The sequence below is a fragment of the Periophthalmus magnuspinnatus genome, chromosome 19 (genome assembly GCF_009829125.3).
Source record: "Periophthalmus magnuspinnatus isolate fPerMag1 chromosome 19, fPerMag1.2.pri, whole genome shotgun sequence".
Classification (NCBI taxonomy): Eukaryota; Metazoa; Chordata; class Actinopteri; order Gobiiformes; family Gobiidae; genus Periophthalmus; species Periophthalmus magnuspinnatus.
The window spans coordinates 17902746-17921191 of NC_047144.1; the positions used below are offsets into that span (position 1 = coordinate 17902746).

Consider the following 18446-nt stretch of genomic DNA (forward strand, 5'->3'; position numbering starts at 1 on the left):
TGTCTCAACACTTGCCTTGTCACTCTTCAACACTCAGCACACGGGATGCTTTGCTGATATAGGCTCCTGAAATAGCCCCCACCGCCAAACACCCACCCCCAGGAGAGTGAGAGCAGAGGCTGAAGCACAGGCCAGCCCGGGAGACCAGACGTCCAGGGGCATTTAGTGCAGCTGGCGTGAGGGGGAAGTATTTGAAGTATCTGGACAGAAGTTTAAAGGGATAAAAATATTTGCAATGTTTTTGTTGAGGGAAAAGGAGAAGCTGAGGAGCCCTTTTTTTGCAGTTGTGGGGAATTTTGAAGACACAGAGTTGTAAATTATGGTCCAATAATTAACACACAACACATTATGGAAACTTGAACTATCTACTTTAGTGCTTCATTGTACTATTTGCATATTGCTGGCATAGACTGTATATATAAATTGACATAGCATGTTTAAATTGGACTTTTGAGGAGCAAACAAAGTGATTTTTCCCTCCAACTTTTTCCTTAGGAGGGAAAATTCTAAAAGTTTAAGTCTGTCCATAGCAGGATTAAGCAAAAATATCCATATTAAACCAGGAATCTATGAATATATACGAATGCAAACGAGATTTTGCCTGATGCTGCTGGTGCATGCTGATCCATTCCATGTGCTGGAGCTGGTGTGAGGTGTCTCCGGGCAGCAGAGGACGCTGAAGGCCGGAAGACAGTGCGTGTTTTCCGGATGTGGACGTGGCACAGGCTGCGGCAGTTCCGCTGGATGTCCGCTTCAGCCCCAGAGCTCCGTGAAACCGAAAGGGATTAGTGCAACTCCCCGGGACGACTTTGGCCTCGTAGTGTCCGCTTCAGCTGCGGGTTTTTGCTCTGCACCGACCAGGGAACAGCCTGACTCTTCACCGCGGCTGGGAGGTACGTGACGCGGGGAAAACTGCGTGACGCTACTGACGCTGGACGCGGCTTTTACTACGTTAGCTTCGAATGCTAACGTTAGCTCCGATGTAGCTTAGCACGTTAGCATGCTAGCACAGCTGATCCAACGCCGCTGCTGTCATTGTAGCACAAACTGTCAGACCCGGTTTTTTGTCTCATAAATTCAGATCCCGTGATTCTCCCCGGGCACATGTCAGTGTTCACTCCCGTATTCTCACGCCGTGTGCTTTGTTTGGGTTAAATCTCTAAGTTTATTGCATAAGTTGTGGCTGTCATGTCACTATGCTAACTGTAGCTTGAAGTGCTAACACCTGTAATGCGGCACTTCACTTCTCTGTCAGATACAGTTGTTTTAACCTAAGTTTGGGTCCTGCCGCGTATCAAAACATCTGGAACCTTCTCCTCTTCCATATTAAGACATTTAAAACTCTTTTTCGTGATTAAATCCACAATGAAATCCAGTCTGTGTCTGTATTGTCCAGGAGCCAAAATGGACAGATGGACTTGAGACAAACATCAAACTGTTCAGTCAAACGTGTCTATTTCATTTATTACCCAAATAATGTGAATCTCTGAGCTCGGCCTGGGCAGTTTGGACAATATTATGATTATCCCAATAACTATATACAGACCTATTATACATTTACACGTTCTGTTGGATTTACATGTGTTTAGATGTTTACCTAATGCTTTAAGTATCAGACAAATGTGAAATGAGAAAAATATGATTTTATAACCTTATTTGGAAGTTTATTTTTTCATTTTTAATCTGCTATTTTTTTTGCAACATTTGTATCATAAACTATAAACTCGATTTTCAAACAACATTCACAGTCTGATATTCAAAATAGGCCTGTAATAATCATCATTTTGTGAGGGTCAAATCTGTATCTACTATGACTTTCTCTTTGTACTTGTGGGGACGTTTTTGTTATTTTTCTTTACTACAGTTAGATTTGATCAGTGGAGAGTTGAATAAATCACATAACATGATACAATTATGAATATTACTTACTTTTGAGACAAACTTGCTATTAATGTGATTTATTCTGCTCTATTCTGTTTTTTTTCTCTTGCAGTTCATGTTTTAATGATGGATGTAGAGGTAAAACATTCCTGCTTTAGGGTTATTATGTTAGTGCTATACATTTGTTTCAAAATGATTGTTTATCATCATTTCCTCTTATATTACACATACCTGGAGTTGTGTTTTGTTTCATTCACAGATGTTTGAGTAACACTTTGTAACAGTCTGTCTACATCTCCAAAGCTCAAAATGCTCTATTCCACCTTGTGATGTCATGAAGTTTTTAAGTTAACAGCTCCTTTTACCTTTAGTTCAGTAGAGATGTGGCAATTCCAGGACTGAAATGATCCAAATGATTCTAGTGTATGTGTATGGAGTTTTAAAAACACAGTGGAGCACTTCCTGTATTACCACATGATGACATCACAAGGTGGAACAGAGTGTTTTCAATTTGAGAGAAGAACTCATCCTAAATATGCAGAGTTTGTGTGTTAAACATTTGTGAATGAAACAAAACACAACTCCAGGTCTGTTTGTGATGAGGAAACAACAGTAGAACAGAGATCAGAGAATAGATTAATATGGACCTTTTAAACTGTATTGTCTCGCTCTGTTGTTCACATATGGGTCAGTATGGGCCCGTCTCTCCCGGGTTAGCGGTTAGCATACCAGGTTCGGCGATAGTGTTTCTCTGCTTTTTTAATTATTCAACAGCTCCATTCGTTTAGCCCGGGTTTGTCTGATAGCTGATACTCAACACTGTGTCATATTAGGGCGAGGGCCAGTGTCCAAAACGCATAAATATACAAAGGTTCTGTGGCATATCTGTCGACAGTGAGGTGAGTGAGGGAACCTAACTGGTTGTCATGACACAAAGAGTACAAAATATATTGCACAAGTGCAGGTAAAAGAATTTATAGTACAACAGAAAAAAATAGAATACCGACAAAACCTCTATGGAAAATATATCTGCCAGTGTATCAGAAATGTGTTTACAGACCCACATTACACTATTCTATTTAAAGGGCCCATATTACACTATTGTGTTTGAAGGACCCGTATCACACTATTCTCTGATCTCTGTTGTAATGTTTCCTCATCACAAACAGACCTGGAGTTGTGTTTTTTTTGTTTCATTCACACATGTTTAGTTCTTCTCTCAAACATAAAAAACACTCTGTTCCACCTTGTGATGTCAAATGGTAATACAGGAAGTGCTACACTGTGTTTTTAAACTCCACACACCTTCAAAGGAATCACTTGGATCCAGCCCTAGATTTACCTTACTTTAAAGTTACAGCTATTGTTTTAGCCTCATTTGAACTGTTTCACTCCTCTGTGCACCAGCAGATATTTGAGACTCTCTATTGGTTATTAAGGTATTTCTAGAAGATTAAAGCTGTTCAATTGAGGCTAAAACAATAAAAACTATCACTTCATGACATCACGAGGTGGAACAGAGCATTTTGAGCTTTGGAGATGTGGACAGACTAATAATAAAGTGTTACTCAAACATGTGTGAATGAAACAAAACACAACTCCAGGTCTGTTTTTGAGGAGGAAATAGCATTAGAATTTGGCTTAAAGCTTACAAGAGTCAGTTTGTGTAATATGGGACCTTAAATACCTCACGTTTCGTATATGTGGGTGTATTATTTAATTTAATAGGTAAAGCGATGGGCATTACCTACTCCCATTGTGGTATCAGGCTTATCATTCAATCCCAGGGCCCCATAATGTTTGCTTTGCTCAAATTACTGTCTTGTTTTCACTCGTGGTGGCTCCTTCGCTGTATTAAAATGCTGACTCTTCTGGCTCAGGTGAAACGTGAAGGAGTGGCCTAGTTAAACATCAAGGGCTAATAAAGGCGTAGCCACAGAATCAGGAAATATTACAGCGTCTTTTGAATGACACACATTTAGCAGTTTGGGAGTAACTGGCTTGACCCAGTTTCTTTTTAAAAATCCAACTTGACAGCAGTTTTGGCACGTGAAGTGAACCTTTTTGGTGAATGGTAAAGCTGGTACATATATTCATGTTTATATTAACATGTTCCTATAGATTTAACTAGTGTTGTCATGATACTAAAATTTCAAACGATACTAAGGAATAGACTTGATACTCAAGACCAATTCCGATACCATGATGATAATAAAAACACTTTCTTTAGACAATATACTGTGATTTTCCACATTAAATATTGGTACTTTTTGTTCTAAAAAGTAATTGATAACATGAACATCAAATGCCACTATGCTTTTGATCATTGAAAATAATGCATTGATTTGTTAATTAGCCATTTTGTTTTAAGTAAAATGCATTTAGGCTCATTTAAGGTTAGTTTCACCTCTGACTACTTCCGTTTTGACTTTTCCACAGCGCTGCAGTCTGACTTGGATTTGCTGAGTTGAGCAAAAGCAAAAGATAAAATATAAAACAGCTGCACAGTTTCTGCAGCTCAAGGCCTCGCTAACACTAACGCTAACGACGTGTCTGTAGGGACCTGATTATAAAGTTAAAATGTTTTGGTACTAACAATACAATTTGCAGTAGCTAAATAGTCCTGCAGACAAGTGAAGTCTAAAGTCACAAATTACAAAAGTGAATCTGAGCACGAGCAGAGCAGCTATAAAGAGGAACAAGTTTAATAAAAGTTTTGAAATGTTCTATATCCTGTGTATTTTTTTAGGCCTGAGATGTATAATGGAGGTAATCTGTATTGCAGTAAATACAAGTGGACAGTGGTGTAATGTTAGAGCGCACATCCACTCATTTTAAGGTTGGTGGTTCAAATCCAGCTTGGACCAGGTGCTGTGTGTGAGCGTTGGTGGTGATCAGAGATTCTCAGCCTCACTTCTGTCAATCTGTCCCACAGTACTAGTTTACCCTCGAGATGTTGTGGAGTGAACATAGACTGTACATATATAAAAGGAGATGGCTAACCTGCTAGCCTCTACGTTCCAAATTAGGAAGTGATCATGTGCGCGCTTCCTGCTCCTTCAATTCTGGCTCGTATTCACTTTCTATGTAAAAACTGTGGCCCCTTTCTCTGTAACTACTGCGGTCAGGCCCATCGTTTTGGTCTTAAAATGTTGGTATTAACCCGCTCTACATGATCCTGGGGTTTTTATTTCACTATTTTGTCCATGATTCAGGACACAAACATTAATAACAGATAAATCAGGCGCCTTCTTTGAAACTCTACACCTTCTTTGCAAGATTCTCAGGTTTAATCAATTTCAAATGCGTTGAGACCAAAAGCTAAATAACTTCATTGGTTTCAACTTCCTGTAGAAGGCGACATTTTGAAGATATTTGTCAATTTAAAAGACGTAGTATTTTGTTTTTCTGGAGAAGCAGAGGCTCTACTCCAAGTTTTTATTTCACTGTTGTCTGTAAATCAAGATATGAACATTAATAACAGACAGATCACGTTCCTTCTTTCCCCGAGGTCGCTCCCACTAGTGCGACTGTTAAGCACCAATTCCCTTCTAGGTGGAATGGGGGCATTATCTTCAATTCCTAATATGGACCTCTGCTCCAAATTGGCCCCTATAACTGCTCTAGCCTCGATGAGCTTCATTTGGAGCCTAACACTGTGGGTGACGTCACACTCACTTAGTCCACTTCTTTATACAGACTGTGGGAGTGAATTAATAATAGTGCAGTAGTTTTAAATAATAATGTTTTACAAAGATCTAATCCTGTGTTGTGTTTTGTGCAGTTTTAGGGATGAACTGAGGATGAATGTAAACCAGCACACTCCGATGGCCTCTCCGTACGGCCAGCCCCCGCCCGGGTACCCTCAGCCCGGGTACGGCCCTCTCGATGGGGGATACCATGCTCCCTACGCCCCCTACAACGGACCAGCCTCTGCCTACCAACCGGGAGCCCCCCAACAAGGTAAACATCACTCCAAAATGTTACTAGGTTTAACCTCAGATGTGGCTGTAACACTTTCTCTGTGATATTGAAATAGTTGCTTTGATATGCAAATGTTTCATTTTTGATAAGAAATAAACTAGAACCCAAACAGCTCAACTTCACAAAAGATTTTTTAGACCCAAAATGGAGCTAAACATCATGAATATACTTCCTCAATAATAAACATGACAGGGCTGGGTACTAAAGCCATTCTATAGACATAACACGTTTTAGATTTATTGCTGAAGTAAATATAGACGATAAACGATGATATTAAAACTGAAACATAAAGCAGAATTATTTACAAAAAGTATTTTAAATGTACAATATATTAAATACACGACCAGCCAAAAGTTTGGACACAGATATATGAAGTAAGATATATGCAGTTATGTAGTAAAGAGAAAAAGTGAAATAACTAAACATTTTCTGACAATGCAAATGAAGGAGACTTTGAAGATTTGAACATAAAATATAAAAAAAATATATAGTAGTAGTAGTTGTAGTTGTTTCTTTTTTCTTTACTACATAATTCCATGTATCTCACTTCATATGTTTGATGTCTTCTGTGTGTGTATAAAATGTAGAAAGTAGTTAAAAAAAAAAAAAAAAAAGAGCATTGACTGAGGGTGCGTGTCCAAACCTTTGGCTGGTTGTGTTTGTATGAATAAATAGAAGAATGCAACACTGAAATAATTAGTTTGTGTAATTTTAGCTAACAAAAACCCCCAAATGTACATATAACATTTAACATAGGAAAAGAACAATAAAACGCCAAGACATCCAGTCTAGTGTTAAAGGCCAAATTACACTATTCTCTAATCTGTTCTAATGTTTCCTCGTCACAAACAGACGTGAAGTTGTGTTTTGTTTCATTCACACATGATTAACACACACCCCCTGCATATTTAGGCTGAGTTCTTCTCTCAAACAGAAAACACTCTGTTCCACCTTGTGATGTCATCATGTGGTGATACAGGAAGTGCTCCACTGTGTTTTTAAACTCCATACAGCTTCACTAGAATCATTTGGATGATTTCAGTCCTGGAATTTGCCAGTCTCTATTGAACTAAAGGTAAAAGGAGCTGTTAACTTGAAAACTACCACTTTATGACATTACAAGGTGGAACAGAGCATTTTGAGCTTTGGAGATGTAGACAGGTGAGGACATGATGTGACATGATGAGGTAACAGCATTAGAACATGGATTAAAGCTACAAGGGTTCATTTTGATAATTCTGACCGGTCTCCAGCTCCATTATAAACTATAGCTAATCTAGATTTAGTTATCTATGTGTTAGTATAAGGTCATGTGATACTTCATGAGGTACAAAATATTGTGATTGGGACAGTAAAAAATAAACATCATTTTTTTCAGTGTTATCATGTTGGCCTCCCTCTCATCAGCCTTCCTCCTGTTTAACCTTCAAGTGTCCTATACCTGCCTCTGTGCCTGTAAACTGCCTCTGCATACTAAATAACACACTCCTCTGTTCTTCTTAAACTCCACTCCCTCCTTCATCTCTTTGTGTTTTTCCCTCTTTTTTCTTCTATTGCAGGTTACTCTCCTTTCTCCAGTTGTCCCTCTAAAGCTGTGGCCGCAAACCCAGTCTCTGACCTCTCCTCTCCTCTTGACTTGGGTAACTGCCTCCTCTCTCTCTCTCTCTTTTTCTGAATCATTTCTTCATTCTCTCTTCTCTTAAACTGCTCTGCTGCTTTCATTGTCACAGAATATTATTGGTAGAAATATTAATCAGCCCTCTTTAGTTCTCATCTCTGACCCCTGTGGATCATTATGTTATAATTTACACATTTTAAATCACAATATTCAGCTAAAACCACCCGTGAAAATAAGAGATTAAATATTATTCAAACATGAATCACTCCAAATCCAACTTCAGAGCCTCAATGAGAAGAAACAACTAGAACAACTAGTTAAAAGATCTGAAAAAAACAGTTTGATTTAAATCTCCAACATAACATGAAGAGACAGCTGCACAAATGTGACCACGGCTCTTTTAGGTTTGTGGAAAAATGGGGCTTGGGGGGAGTTTGTAGTAAAATATATTTTTGTAGCATAAATGTCCCTTTATTGCTTCTAATAATCATCTAATAATTGTCTTTATATATTTGAATTAGTTTGACCAAAGGGACTTCCTGTGCTTATGTTTGTGTGTTTAGTTTAACCTTTTAATATTTATAGATTTTAGGCAGACACTTGTTTTGCATTTTGTAAACAGTGTGTTTTATATAATGTCTCATAACCCATTTATTCTTCGTATTCAAAAGAGGCGAGTCAGGGCATGTTTGAGGTGACATTAGCAATGCAAACAGCGAGAATCTCCAAAGACTCAAAACTAGAGCAACCTCTAGAACATGAAAGTAAATCAGACCCATTTTGATCTTTAACCATGTTCTAGTTGTTTCTTCTCACTGAGCCTCTGAAGTTGTATTTGGAGTGATTCATGTTTGAGTAATCTCTTTGTTGTGATGACGTTTATGGCGACGTCAGCTTCCATTGGGCACTTCAATTTTCTAACACAGACGTCATTGTACTTATTTCTTGTATTAAGTATTAAGTTGTTTTAGATGAATATTATTTAAAATGTGTAAATTTTACCATAATGATCTACAGGGGTCAGAGATGAGAACTATAGTCACAAACACAATAGAAGTGGTTTGAATGTAAACGTTTGCACTCTGATCCACTAAAGTCACCCAAGATGATGCTAGTATTTAAACTGTGTAGTAGAATTTGAAATGAGCTCTTAAAAACAAACTATGAGATTCTTAAGGCTGCATTAAAAAACTTGGACTAAAAAAATTTGACTAAAAGTCTTCTTCGGGACTATAAACTGACCAAACCAGGACTATAAACTGACCAAACCAGGACCAAACCAGGACCAAACCAGGACCAAACCAGGACCAAACCAGGACCAAACCAGGACCAAACCAGGACCAAACCAGGACCTGTTACGCCTGCACATTTATATCTCAAATGTGAACAACTTGAAATCACAGTGATTAAAATGAGTAAAATGATCAAATCTTGAAGGCTTCAATCATCTAGAAAATAGATTTTGTGTAACAGAGATGTGTTTGTACCAGTGGTTTAGGCCTTTACAAACACCGTCTGGGAGTCTTGGGTTCGTTTAGCAGTTCATGTTTCAGTCTCAAATGTTAATGCTCTGTGTTTTTTTTTTCTTAAATTGTTCAGCTCCATTCCTTCTCGCCTTGTTTGTAAATAAATGTGTTCTTTTTGTTTTCCTCAGGCCCCTCCAGAGCTCCTCCCACCTCGGCCCCGCCTCCCGTCTCTGCGCCTCAGCCGTATAGCCAGTACAGCCAATCACAGGCCAGCATCCAGAATGGACCCCCACCGCTGACCCAAGCCCCGCCCATGACCCAAGCTCCGCCAAGGTGAAAGAGTCAGACCAGATAAACACGGTCAAAGTAAAATCACACATCTGTATAAATATCGCAACTATGGTATTTTTTACATTTTATTTTATTTGAACTAATTTGCCTTTGTACATTTTATATACAGACAAATGTATGAAGCAAGATATATGGAATTATGTAGTAAAGATAAAAGTTAAATAGTCTAAATATGCAGGGAAGACTCTGCTTTGTCCACTTCATGACATCACAAGGTGGAACAGAGCATTTTGAGCTGGCAACAAAGTTAAAACTATAAAACCCTAATTTCCACGGAGAAGGATATGTTTAATGCCATACTGTGGATTATGATCGCCAAAGCCTTCATTTCCACGGAAACAAGCAGGAGGAGGCCCTTGTTCAGGCTAAATAAAAGTCAAGTTTGTGGAGATGCAAGTTTTTTGATTATGGATGTTTTTATTGCTCTGAACAACCTGAGTGGGCTTTTATTTATTTATTGGCAAAAAGTTACATACTCTGGCTTTAAAATGACAGAAAATATTCAAGATATTCATCAGATATCAGCTTTTTGTTTTTATATAGAGATCACTTGTCTCTCGTGATACTCAATATTTTTCTTGTTTGTTTCAGGCCTCCAGTGTCTCAGCCTTACCACCAGGGGGCCGTGAACATGTCCGGACCCCCTCAGCCTTCATACCCGCCACACTACGGCCCTCCTCCCACAATGCAACAGGTCTCCAATCAGATGGGAGGGATGCAGATCAACGCGGGACCCCCTACCCCTGCTGGCGCCGGATATGGTGGGTTTTTAAGTTTAAGGGAATCAATTTTGTATTAAGTCCAGTCAGCCCTAGGTGTATGTCACAGTGGGCGCATACGGGTGGAGGTGAAAACGGGTGTAGGTCGGCAAAATGGTGCCTTGGCAATAAGAAATTAAAGATTACTCAAACATGAATCACTACAAATACAACTTCAGAGGCTCAATGAGAAGAAACAACTAGAACATGATTTAAAGTCTGAACAGAACAGTTTGTAGAACAGGTCTGATTTAAACTACACATTTCAAACTCAGACTCAGTGCTTCTGTTTTGTGTTTTTAATTAATCGAGTTAAAGTTTACATTTATTTTGGTTTATTTGATTAGTATTAAATAGTTTTAACATTTTAAAATAGCAGTTGAAATGTTAAATCATGCAGCAGCTCAAGTGAAGAAGTAGAGCGTTCTAGATGGCATTACCTGGTATGAGCTGCACTTGGACCTACACTGACCTACAGTGAGGCGAGCGTGTGTAGGCAAAGCAGGGACAAGAAAACAATGTTTACATGGTACAGTATGCAAACTGTCCTATACTCTGCTGTTCTGACTGGAAACGATATTCAAATCAAACGTGTTGTTTCACAGACGGTAAATGGTCACGTTTTTATATAGAACTTTTCCACGTTAACGGTCAAGGAACCACTCAGCCATTCGCACACAGACTCTCGGGGCAAGGGGGGGGGTTAAGTGTCTTTCCCCAGAACACAACAACTGCAGCCATGTGTGGGAGCTGGAATCGTACCGCCAACCTGTGTTTCCTTGTGTGTACTCTAGAACAGTGGTCCCCAAACTTTTTATCACCGCGGACCGGCCAACGCTTGAATATTTTACCGTGGACCGGGGAGGGCCTCTCCAAGTGGCGCCTCTCCAAGTGGCGGAGCAGTTTTTAAGCTTCATTGCCTCATTACAGAGCTGGTCGCCGCATATTATGCAGAGCGGGCTTGGTCTGTGGGAATCACCTGTCGCAATAAATCCATAGTTCAAGTAGAACTCCTGATATTGTCTGTTAAAAGCTTTCTTTTTCTTGAAAGTTGGCTCTTTTTCTGTCTCTTCACTGGGCCTTTTCCCCTTCGAAAAGAAACTTTCCAAAGACGTCTGTTTTTTACTCATTTTACTAATTTGTGGATTAAGTTCAAGCGCTCAAGTGACGGAAATGTAACTGAGAGAATCCGGTAATTTTTCAAAATAAAAGATTTTTCAAAATAAACGATTGTTCAGACTCAGATAATAAATACAACGGAAATAATTAATTATTTCTTGGACGGCCGGTGGCCCGGTACCAATTGATCCACGGACCGGTACCGGTCCACGGCCCGGTGGTTGGGGACCACTGCTCTAGAATATATATTGTTTTTTTGTGATCAGGTATAACTTTCTTCTCTTGTCTCTCCTCAGCTCCTCCCCCTCACAGTGCCCCTCCTCCAGTGAGTGCACCCTACTCTGGAGCCCCGCCCTCTTTCTCCCAAGCCCCTCCTTCTTTCTCCCAAGCCCCTCCCCCTGCAACCACTGCCCCGACACAAGCTCCGCCTCCTTCATCTACTGCCCCGCCATCAACACAGCACCAGCAATACTACGGGGGGCTACCGCAACCATCTCAACAATACCCCCCCTCTATGCCTCCCACGTCCCAGACACAGTTCACCTCTCCTGCCCCTCCCCAACAAGCTCCGCCCCCATCGCAATTCAGCTCCGCCGCTCCTCTACAACCTCCGCCATCGTCCCAACCACATTACACTTCGCCTTCTCCGCAACCACCTCAGTCAATGCCCCAAAACTATCCCCCATCGTCGTATTCGGGACCTACGGGACCAGCTCAGCCCGCCCCTCCGCCCGTGTCCCAAGCATCGCAACTACGTTATCCACCCCAACAACCTCCTCCATCACAGCACCAGTCACCTCCCTTCTCCTCCTCTGCCCCTCCACCTATGACTCAGCCTGGGTACGCCGCGGGACAGTCCCCTCTTCCTCCTCCACCCACCCAAGGGTCGTTCCCTTCACCCACAGCCCCACCTCCCACATCTCAACCAGGAGCATTTCCTCCGACCTCAACCTCATCAGGACAGTTCCTCTCTGGGCCGATGCCGCCACAGTCCCAGGGGCAAGTTCCGCTTCCTCCGCAGTCCCAAAATCAGCCTTCCCCCTACCACTCAGGTCCGCCCCCTCCCAGACCCCAAATGCCACCGACGTCGATGCAACAGAGCAACCACATGCCACCATCACCGCAGGGACCCCCACCCATGGGCCCCCCGCCTATGGGACCTCCGGGACCCATGCAGCAGCAGCCTCCACCTCAGCCTGGCATGCCCACTGGGTACCCTCCTCAGCAAAATGGTGAGAGGATTTTAATGATTTTGAACCATGGCTCTAATAAAAATTAATTAATATAATGCTGCTTAGAGCTGCTTCGCGTTGGACTAGTGGCCACGGAAAACTCCCTCCTGACCAGAAAGGATTTTTTTCATAGAGCGAAATGTAATCACAAACTGCTAATGTTCGGCTGACAGGGGCTGACAGGGGCTGACAGGGGCTGACAGGGGCTGACTGGGGCTGACTGGGGCTGACTGGGGCTGACCGGGGCTGACAGGCCACCTATAGCTTTCACAGAGGTCCAAGTCTGTTGTCTTAAAACCTCTTTTTAATCATTAGCTTCGACTACACTCTGTGCCTGCCCTAGCTAAGCTCAGGCTCTGAATGGTTAGAGGGATCACATGGTACGTCATAAACGAGCATGTGAGCGATCTGCATGAGCCCAACTGTCACGAATGAGCTGCAGGTTTAGACCATGGTTCAGAAACCCCTGGAAGCACAAACATTAGCATTTGTATCATCGTGGTCCTTTGCTTATTTTTGTCTATCAAATTTAAGATGCCTATATTCACTTCAGCGTTATATCAAACTTCAAAATGTGTTATTGTGACAGGCGCATCTTCCCATTGACAGCAGGTTCTGTTTACAAATACTAACACACATGGACGTCATCACTACAGCACGAGGAGTCCACATGGGCACGACAAGTGTTTTGATTGTAGTCAAACGTCTGAGCTTGTTCCCATGTTCCTCCAGGAGCCTATGGGCAGGTGAGAGCTGCTCAGCCCGGTTATCCAGGCCCGTATCCTGGACAACAGAACTACGGAGGCCCCGCCCCCGGCCCTGCCCCTGGCCCCGCCCCTGGTCCTGCTCCTCAGAAGAGACTGGACCCTGACGCCATCCCCAGTCCGGTGAGAAACTATCCAAATTAGACTTTTAGTTTGGATTTTATTATGTTTCCTTCTTGAACATTTAATGGAGTAGAGCTCGGGATTGTGACAGATTGTGACAGTTATGGGCTCTGTCTGAATGTCCACACTCTTCCCTATTGGGGGCGCTATTTAGGAGTTATGCTTTTTCAGTCGTGTCCAAAGGCCGAATTAAAAAAATTAAAAAAAAGATACAGAAAAAATTTTATGAATATTTAGTTTTGCTCATTTTTCTGTGCTCTTTCCTTTGATGAATTTCAGGCTCAGAGATTTGACACTTTTACAGTTTCATCTGAACCAGTGACTGTTCGTTTTAAAATCAAAGAACAAATTTACAACAAAATGAATGATTCTACCAATTTCCTATTCTCATTTTTGTTTATATCTTTGTTTTATGTATCACCAATTTTACAAATAGCTCCTTAGCATGTGCAGGCTAATGCTAATGCTAATGCTAATCTTACCGCACTCAACGTCACAAAATTCACTAATCTATAATTAATCTGACTTTGAATTAATCTGACTAAACTGCTGCCTCTCGATGAACTCACTCTCTTTATCTTTCATCTTTCTATTTTTATTTAATTTTATTTTTTTGCACAATTTTGCTGGACGATGTTTTGAATGTAAAGCAAACGTCTGACCTGCCCGCGGTTCAGAAATCACGACATAGAATAGACCCAGATGCTATTCCCAGCCCAGTAAGTCTTCTGTGTGCTGCCTCACCCCTCCTCCTCGCTCCTCCCATCTTCCACACTCTTCCTCCCTCCTCCTCACCCCTCCTCCCCTTCCTCTTCTCCTCCTCTTCTTTTCCTCTTCTCTTCCTCTTCGCTTCTTCTCGTCCTCACTACTCCTCACCTCTCCTCCCCTCTTCCTCTTCTCTTCCTCACCCCTCTTCCCCTTCCTGTTCTCTTCCTCTTCTTTTCCTCTTTTTTTCCTCTTTTCTTTCTCTTCGCTTCTTCTTCTCTTCCTCACTACTCCTCACCCTTCCTCCTCTCTTCCTCTCCCCCCCTCTCTTCCTCACCCCTCCTCCCCTCTTCCTCTTCTCTTCCTCACCCCTCCCCTCTTCTCTTCCTCTTCGATTCTTCTTCTCTTCCTCACTACTCCTCACCCTTCCTCCCCTCTTTCTCTCCCCTCCTCGCCTCTTCCTCACTACTCCTCACCCTTCCTCCCCTCTTCCTCTCCCCTCCTCCCCTCTTCGTCTTCTCTTCCTCACCCCTCGTCCCCTCTTCTCTTCCTCTTCGATTCTTCTTCTCTTCCTCACTACTCCTCACCCTTCCTCCCCTCTTTCTCTCCCCTCCTCGCTTCTTCCTCTCCCCTCCTCGCCTCTTCTCTTCCTCACCCCTCCTCCCCTCTTCTCTTCGATTCTTCTCTTCCTCACTACTCCTCACCCTTCCTCCCCTCTTCCTCTCCCCTCCTCCCCTCTTCCTCTTCTCTTCCTCACCCCTCCTCCTCTTCCTCTTCTCTTCCTCTTCGATTCTTCTTCTCTTCCTCACTACTCCTCACCCTTCCTCCCCTCTTCCTCTCCCCTCCTCCCCTCTTCCTCTCCCCTCCTCGCCTCTTCCTCTCCCCTCCTCGCCTCTTCCTCACCCCTCCTCCCCTCTTCTCTTCGATTCTTCTTCTTTTCCTCACTACTCCTCTCCCCTCCTCCCCTCTTCCTCTCCCCTCCTCCCCTCTTCCTCTCCCCTCCTCCCCTCTTCCTCTCCCCTCCTCCCCTCTTCCTCTTCTCTTCCTCACCCCTCCTCTTCTTCCTCTTCTCTTCCTCATCCCTCTTCCTCCTCTCTTCCGCTTCTCTTCCTCTTCTCTTCCTCACCTCCTCACCCCCCGTATTAACCCTCTCATTCTAACTCAAACTGCATGCTGTCAGTCTCACACAGATAATTTAAGTGATTTTTTTGGTTTGTTTGATGGTGCTTTGCGGGTCTGTAGTTTTTTTGGGGGTCTGTAGTTTCTTTTCATAAACTCAAATAGAAGCACAGGCAAAACATGGAAATAAAATGCTAAAAAGTTGATTTATTTAGCATGAAGCATCTAGAGGAGTTCTTCTGCGCTCTAGTTTGGTTTCCTCTTTTTCTCGTGCCTCTTTTCCACTGGCTTGGTTCTCAGGGCCTTGGAGCGGGTCTGTGGAGCGCCTCCCTCCAGCCGAATTGTATTTCCAAGCTCCGGGTCCAGGACCAGAGCTCTGCTGTGAGACACTGATGTCAAATCTAAATTGTATTTGAATTGTACTCGTAATTATAAGTCTGATCCAGGGTCAGTCCCTCTGGACCTACTGCCCTCCAGGGTCAGACCCTCTGGAGCTCCTGGCCACCAGGGTCAGACCCTCAAACGGGGCAGTTCACTTCAGTGGAGACTCTTGTGGCCTGAACTGATCCGCTTCAAACTGAACCAGTGGAGACGAGGCCGAGGTCATGTTTTGCACACCTCATATGTCCACCCTGCTCTGGGGCTCGTGTGTGTGTTCTGCATGTGTGCTACTGGTTTGTAGTTGGTAGTTTTACATGAGACTGTATTTACTCAGGACTTGTTTATTTAAGTACTGTTGAAGTATTAGTCATGTACTGATCAGATATTGATAATAATGGATGATTTGTGTTTCCTGTTTTAGATCCAGGTGATTGAGGACGACAAGGCCAAGTGCACAGAGCCGTTCACTACAGGGGTCAGAGGTCAAGCCCCGCCCCTCGTCACTACAGACTTCCACGTTCGGGATCAAGGTGAGATTTAGAACTTATCATTATGATTAAATAAAATAAATAAATAAACAGCTACTTACAGCTGTTAACTATATTATATTTTGTTTGTCACACATTTCTTCTCACATTAGCTGTGCTGCTTTTTGCCTTTTCAGCGTTGTTCACTTCCCCTTGACGTCAGTAGAGGACATCATACTAAAAATATTAAATACTAATACTACACTTTTTCCATATTAAAATACTTACTAAACAGCGCCCCCTGTAGGATGAGTGGACATGGAGTTTCTCAAAGGCAGCAATTGTTTTCACATCTTTTTTTTTATATTGACCACGACTTTTGATTTGTTTACATTTGTTTTTGCCTGTGTTTTAGGGAACGCCAGCCCTCGGTTCGTGCGCTGCTCGGCCTACAGCATGCCCTGCACCGCCGACATGGCCAAACAGTCTCAGGTTCCTCTGGCCGCGGTCATCAAGCCCCTGGCCACACTGCCCCCGGAGGAGGTCAGTGTCCAGAGGAAATACACCACACGAGAGCAACAAACAACTAGGCCTGTCACAATAAAATATTTTGAAACTCAATATTTATCACTGCAGAGAAATACTTCGAAACTGTAATATTGAAACTACTGTAAAATACTGTTTAAGATTAAAATAAACCAAGATAACCCCAGTGAACCCTTTTTAAATGAACAGTATCATTAAAAGGAGCTGCAACAATTAACTTATAAATATCCATAATAGTGACTTTTTCAACCCTCTGCAGAACAAATCTTATCACATTACAACTAAAACAAAAAAAACAATTCTCTCCGCTTTTGCAAAGAAAAAGTCCCATGATAAATATTGAGCCCTAAAATATATAGCTCCAGTTTTCATAAATTGAACTATTGTGACAGGCCTAAAAACAAATGATCTTTACATTAACTCCAGATGCATTTTTGGGCCTTGTAAAAAGCTAAGTATTGGCATTATACATGAAATAGACCAGTCAAAAACTCAAAGGTATTAATGGTCCAGGTGAGGCTACTCTCTCTATACTTATACAAAGGCGTGGGGACAGGACCTGGTTCCAAACTATACAAGTTCCGGTCAGTGAGTTCCTGATTTCTGTTGGAATGAACGCAGGAGGGTCTGGGACAAACAAAACGATGAAAGATTTAACCATAGACTGTAAATATAAATGGACATAGCTAACTTGCTAGCTGCCACGTTCCAAATAGGAAGTGATCATGGACCCGTGTCCGGCTCCATCGACTTTGAGGGGCCACGGTTTTTCTATGTAAAGTGAATTGGAGCCACTCTCTCTGTAACTGCTGCTGTCAGACTCGTCATTTTGGTCTTAAATGTTCGTATTAACCCGCTCTACATGATCCTGGTATTTTTATTTCGATATTGTGTCAGTAAATCAAGATATGAACATTAATAACAGACAAATTAGCAGCTTCTTTCCCCGAGGTCACTCCCTTAGTGTTAGCAACAGGTTTGATTGACAGTGTTGCTAAGTGCCCTCTCGCTGCTAAACCAGTGGTGTGGGCAGAAAGGGGCGTTGCCTTCAACAGTCTTGCTCTGGATTGGCCCTTTGGTTGCTATGAGACTCGTGGTCACAATTCTGAATATAGACCTCTAGCCTCAATGAGCTTCATTTGACCTGATCCGAACGCTGTGGGTGACGTCACACTCGCTTAGTCCACTTCATTATACAGTCTGTGGATTTAGCATTCATAAGCTTGATATTTCTTGGAAACATGGAATTACAACAAATATAAAAAGTGGCAATTTTTTTTTTTTTTTTTTAATGCAAACATCAAACTATCAGGAAAAGGCTCGAGGGGCCAAAGCTGCTTAAATCCTGTTTTAAATGTAGGACGTGTTATGCAGCGTTTGATTGTGTAACAGTGAAACCTGCAACTGGAGCCACAGTAATCTTAATCCAGCCGTGACACTCTCCCTGTCTGAGTTTATAAAAGAGGAGAGGAGGGGGCTATGGTCAGTTTAACTCAGAGAGAAGTGGAGAGGAGGGGGCTATGGTGAGTTTAACTCATGAGAGAAGAGGAGAGGAGGGGGCTATGGTGAGTTTAAATCATGAGAGAAGAGGAGAGGAGGGGGCTATGGTGAGTTTAAATCATGAGAGAAGAGGAGAGGAGGGGGCTATGGTGAGTTTAAATCAGAGAGAAGAGGAGAGGAGGGGGCTATGGTCAGTTTAAATCAGAAGAGGAGAGGAGGGGGCTATGGTGAGTTTAAATCAGAGAGAAGAGGAGTGGAGGGGGCTATGGTGAGTTTAAATCAGAGAGGAGAGGAGGGGGCTATGGTCAGTTTAAATCAGAGAGAAGAGGAGTGGAGGGGGCTATGGTGAGTTTAAATCAGAGAGGAGAGGAGGGGGCTATGGTCAGTTTAAATCAGAAGAGGAGAGGAGGGGGCTATGGTCAGTTTAAATCA

General features: G+C 42.4%; 1 protein-coding gene across 2 annotated transcripts in view; it reads left to right on the top strand.

Moving 5' to 3' along the window:
* Window positions 1–706: 706 nt before the first annotated feature.
* Window positions 707–18446, top strand: part of sec24c (SEC24 homolog C, COPII coat complex component) — a 35379-nt gene continuing 17639 nt past the window's right edge. The window contains exons 1-9 of one of the 2 annotated variants that reach the window (XM_055229330.1): window positions 707–893; window positions 5666–5844; window positions 7425–7505; window positions 9138–9282; window positions 9892–10061; window positions 11474–12409; window positions 13142–13296; window positions 15923–16031; window positions 16384–16511. In XM_055229330.1, the coding sequence (XP_055085305.1) occupies window positions 5685–5844; window positions 7425–7505; window positions 9138–9282; window positions 9892–10061; window positions 11474–12409; window positions 13142–13296; window positions 15923–16031; window positions 16384–16511 (1884 nt within the window). In that variant the 5' untranslated portion in view covers window positions 707–893; window positions 5666–5684. The remainder of the gene's footprint in view (window positions 894–5665; window positions 5845–7424; window positions 7506–9137; window positions 9283–9891; window positions 10062–11473; window positions 12410–13141; window positions 13297–15922; window positions 16032–16383; window positions 16512–18446) is intronic. The other variant, XM_033984467.2, reaches the window with a different exon arrangement.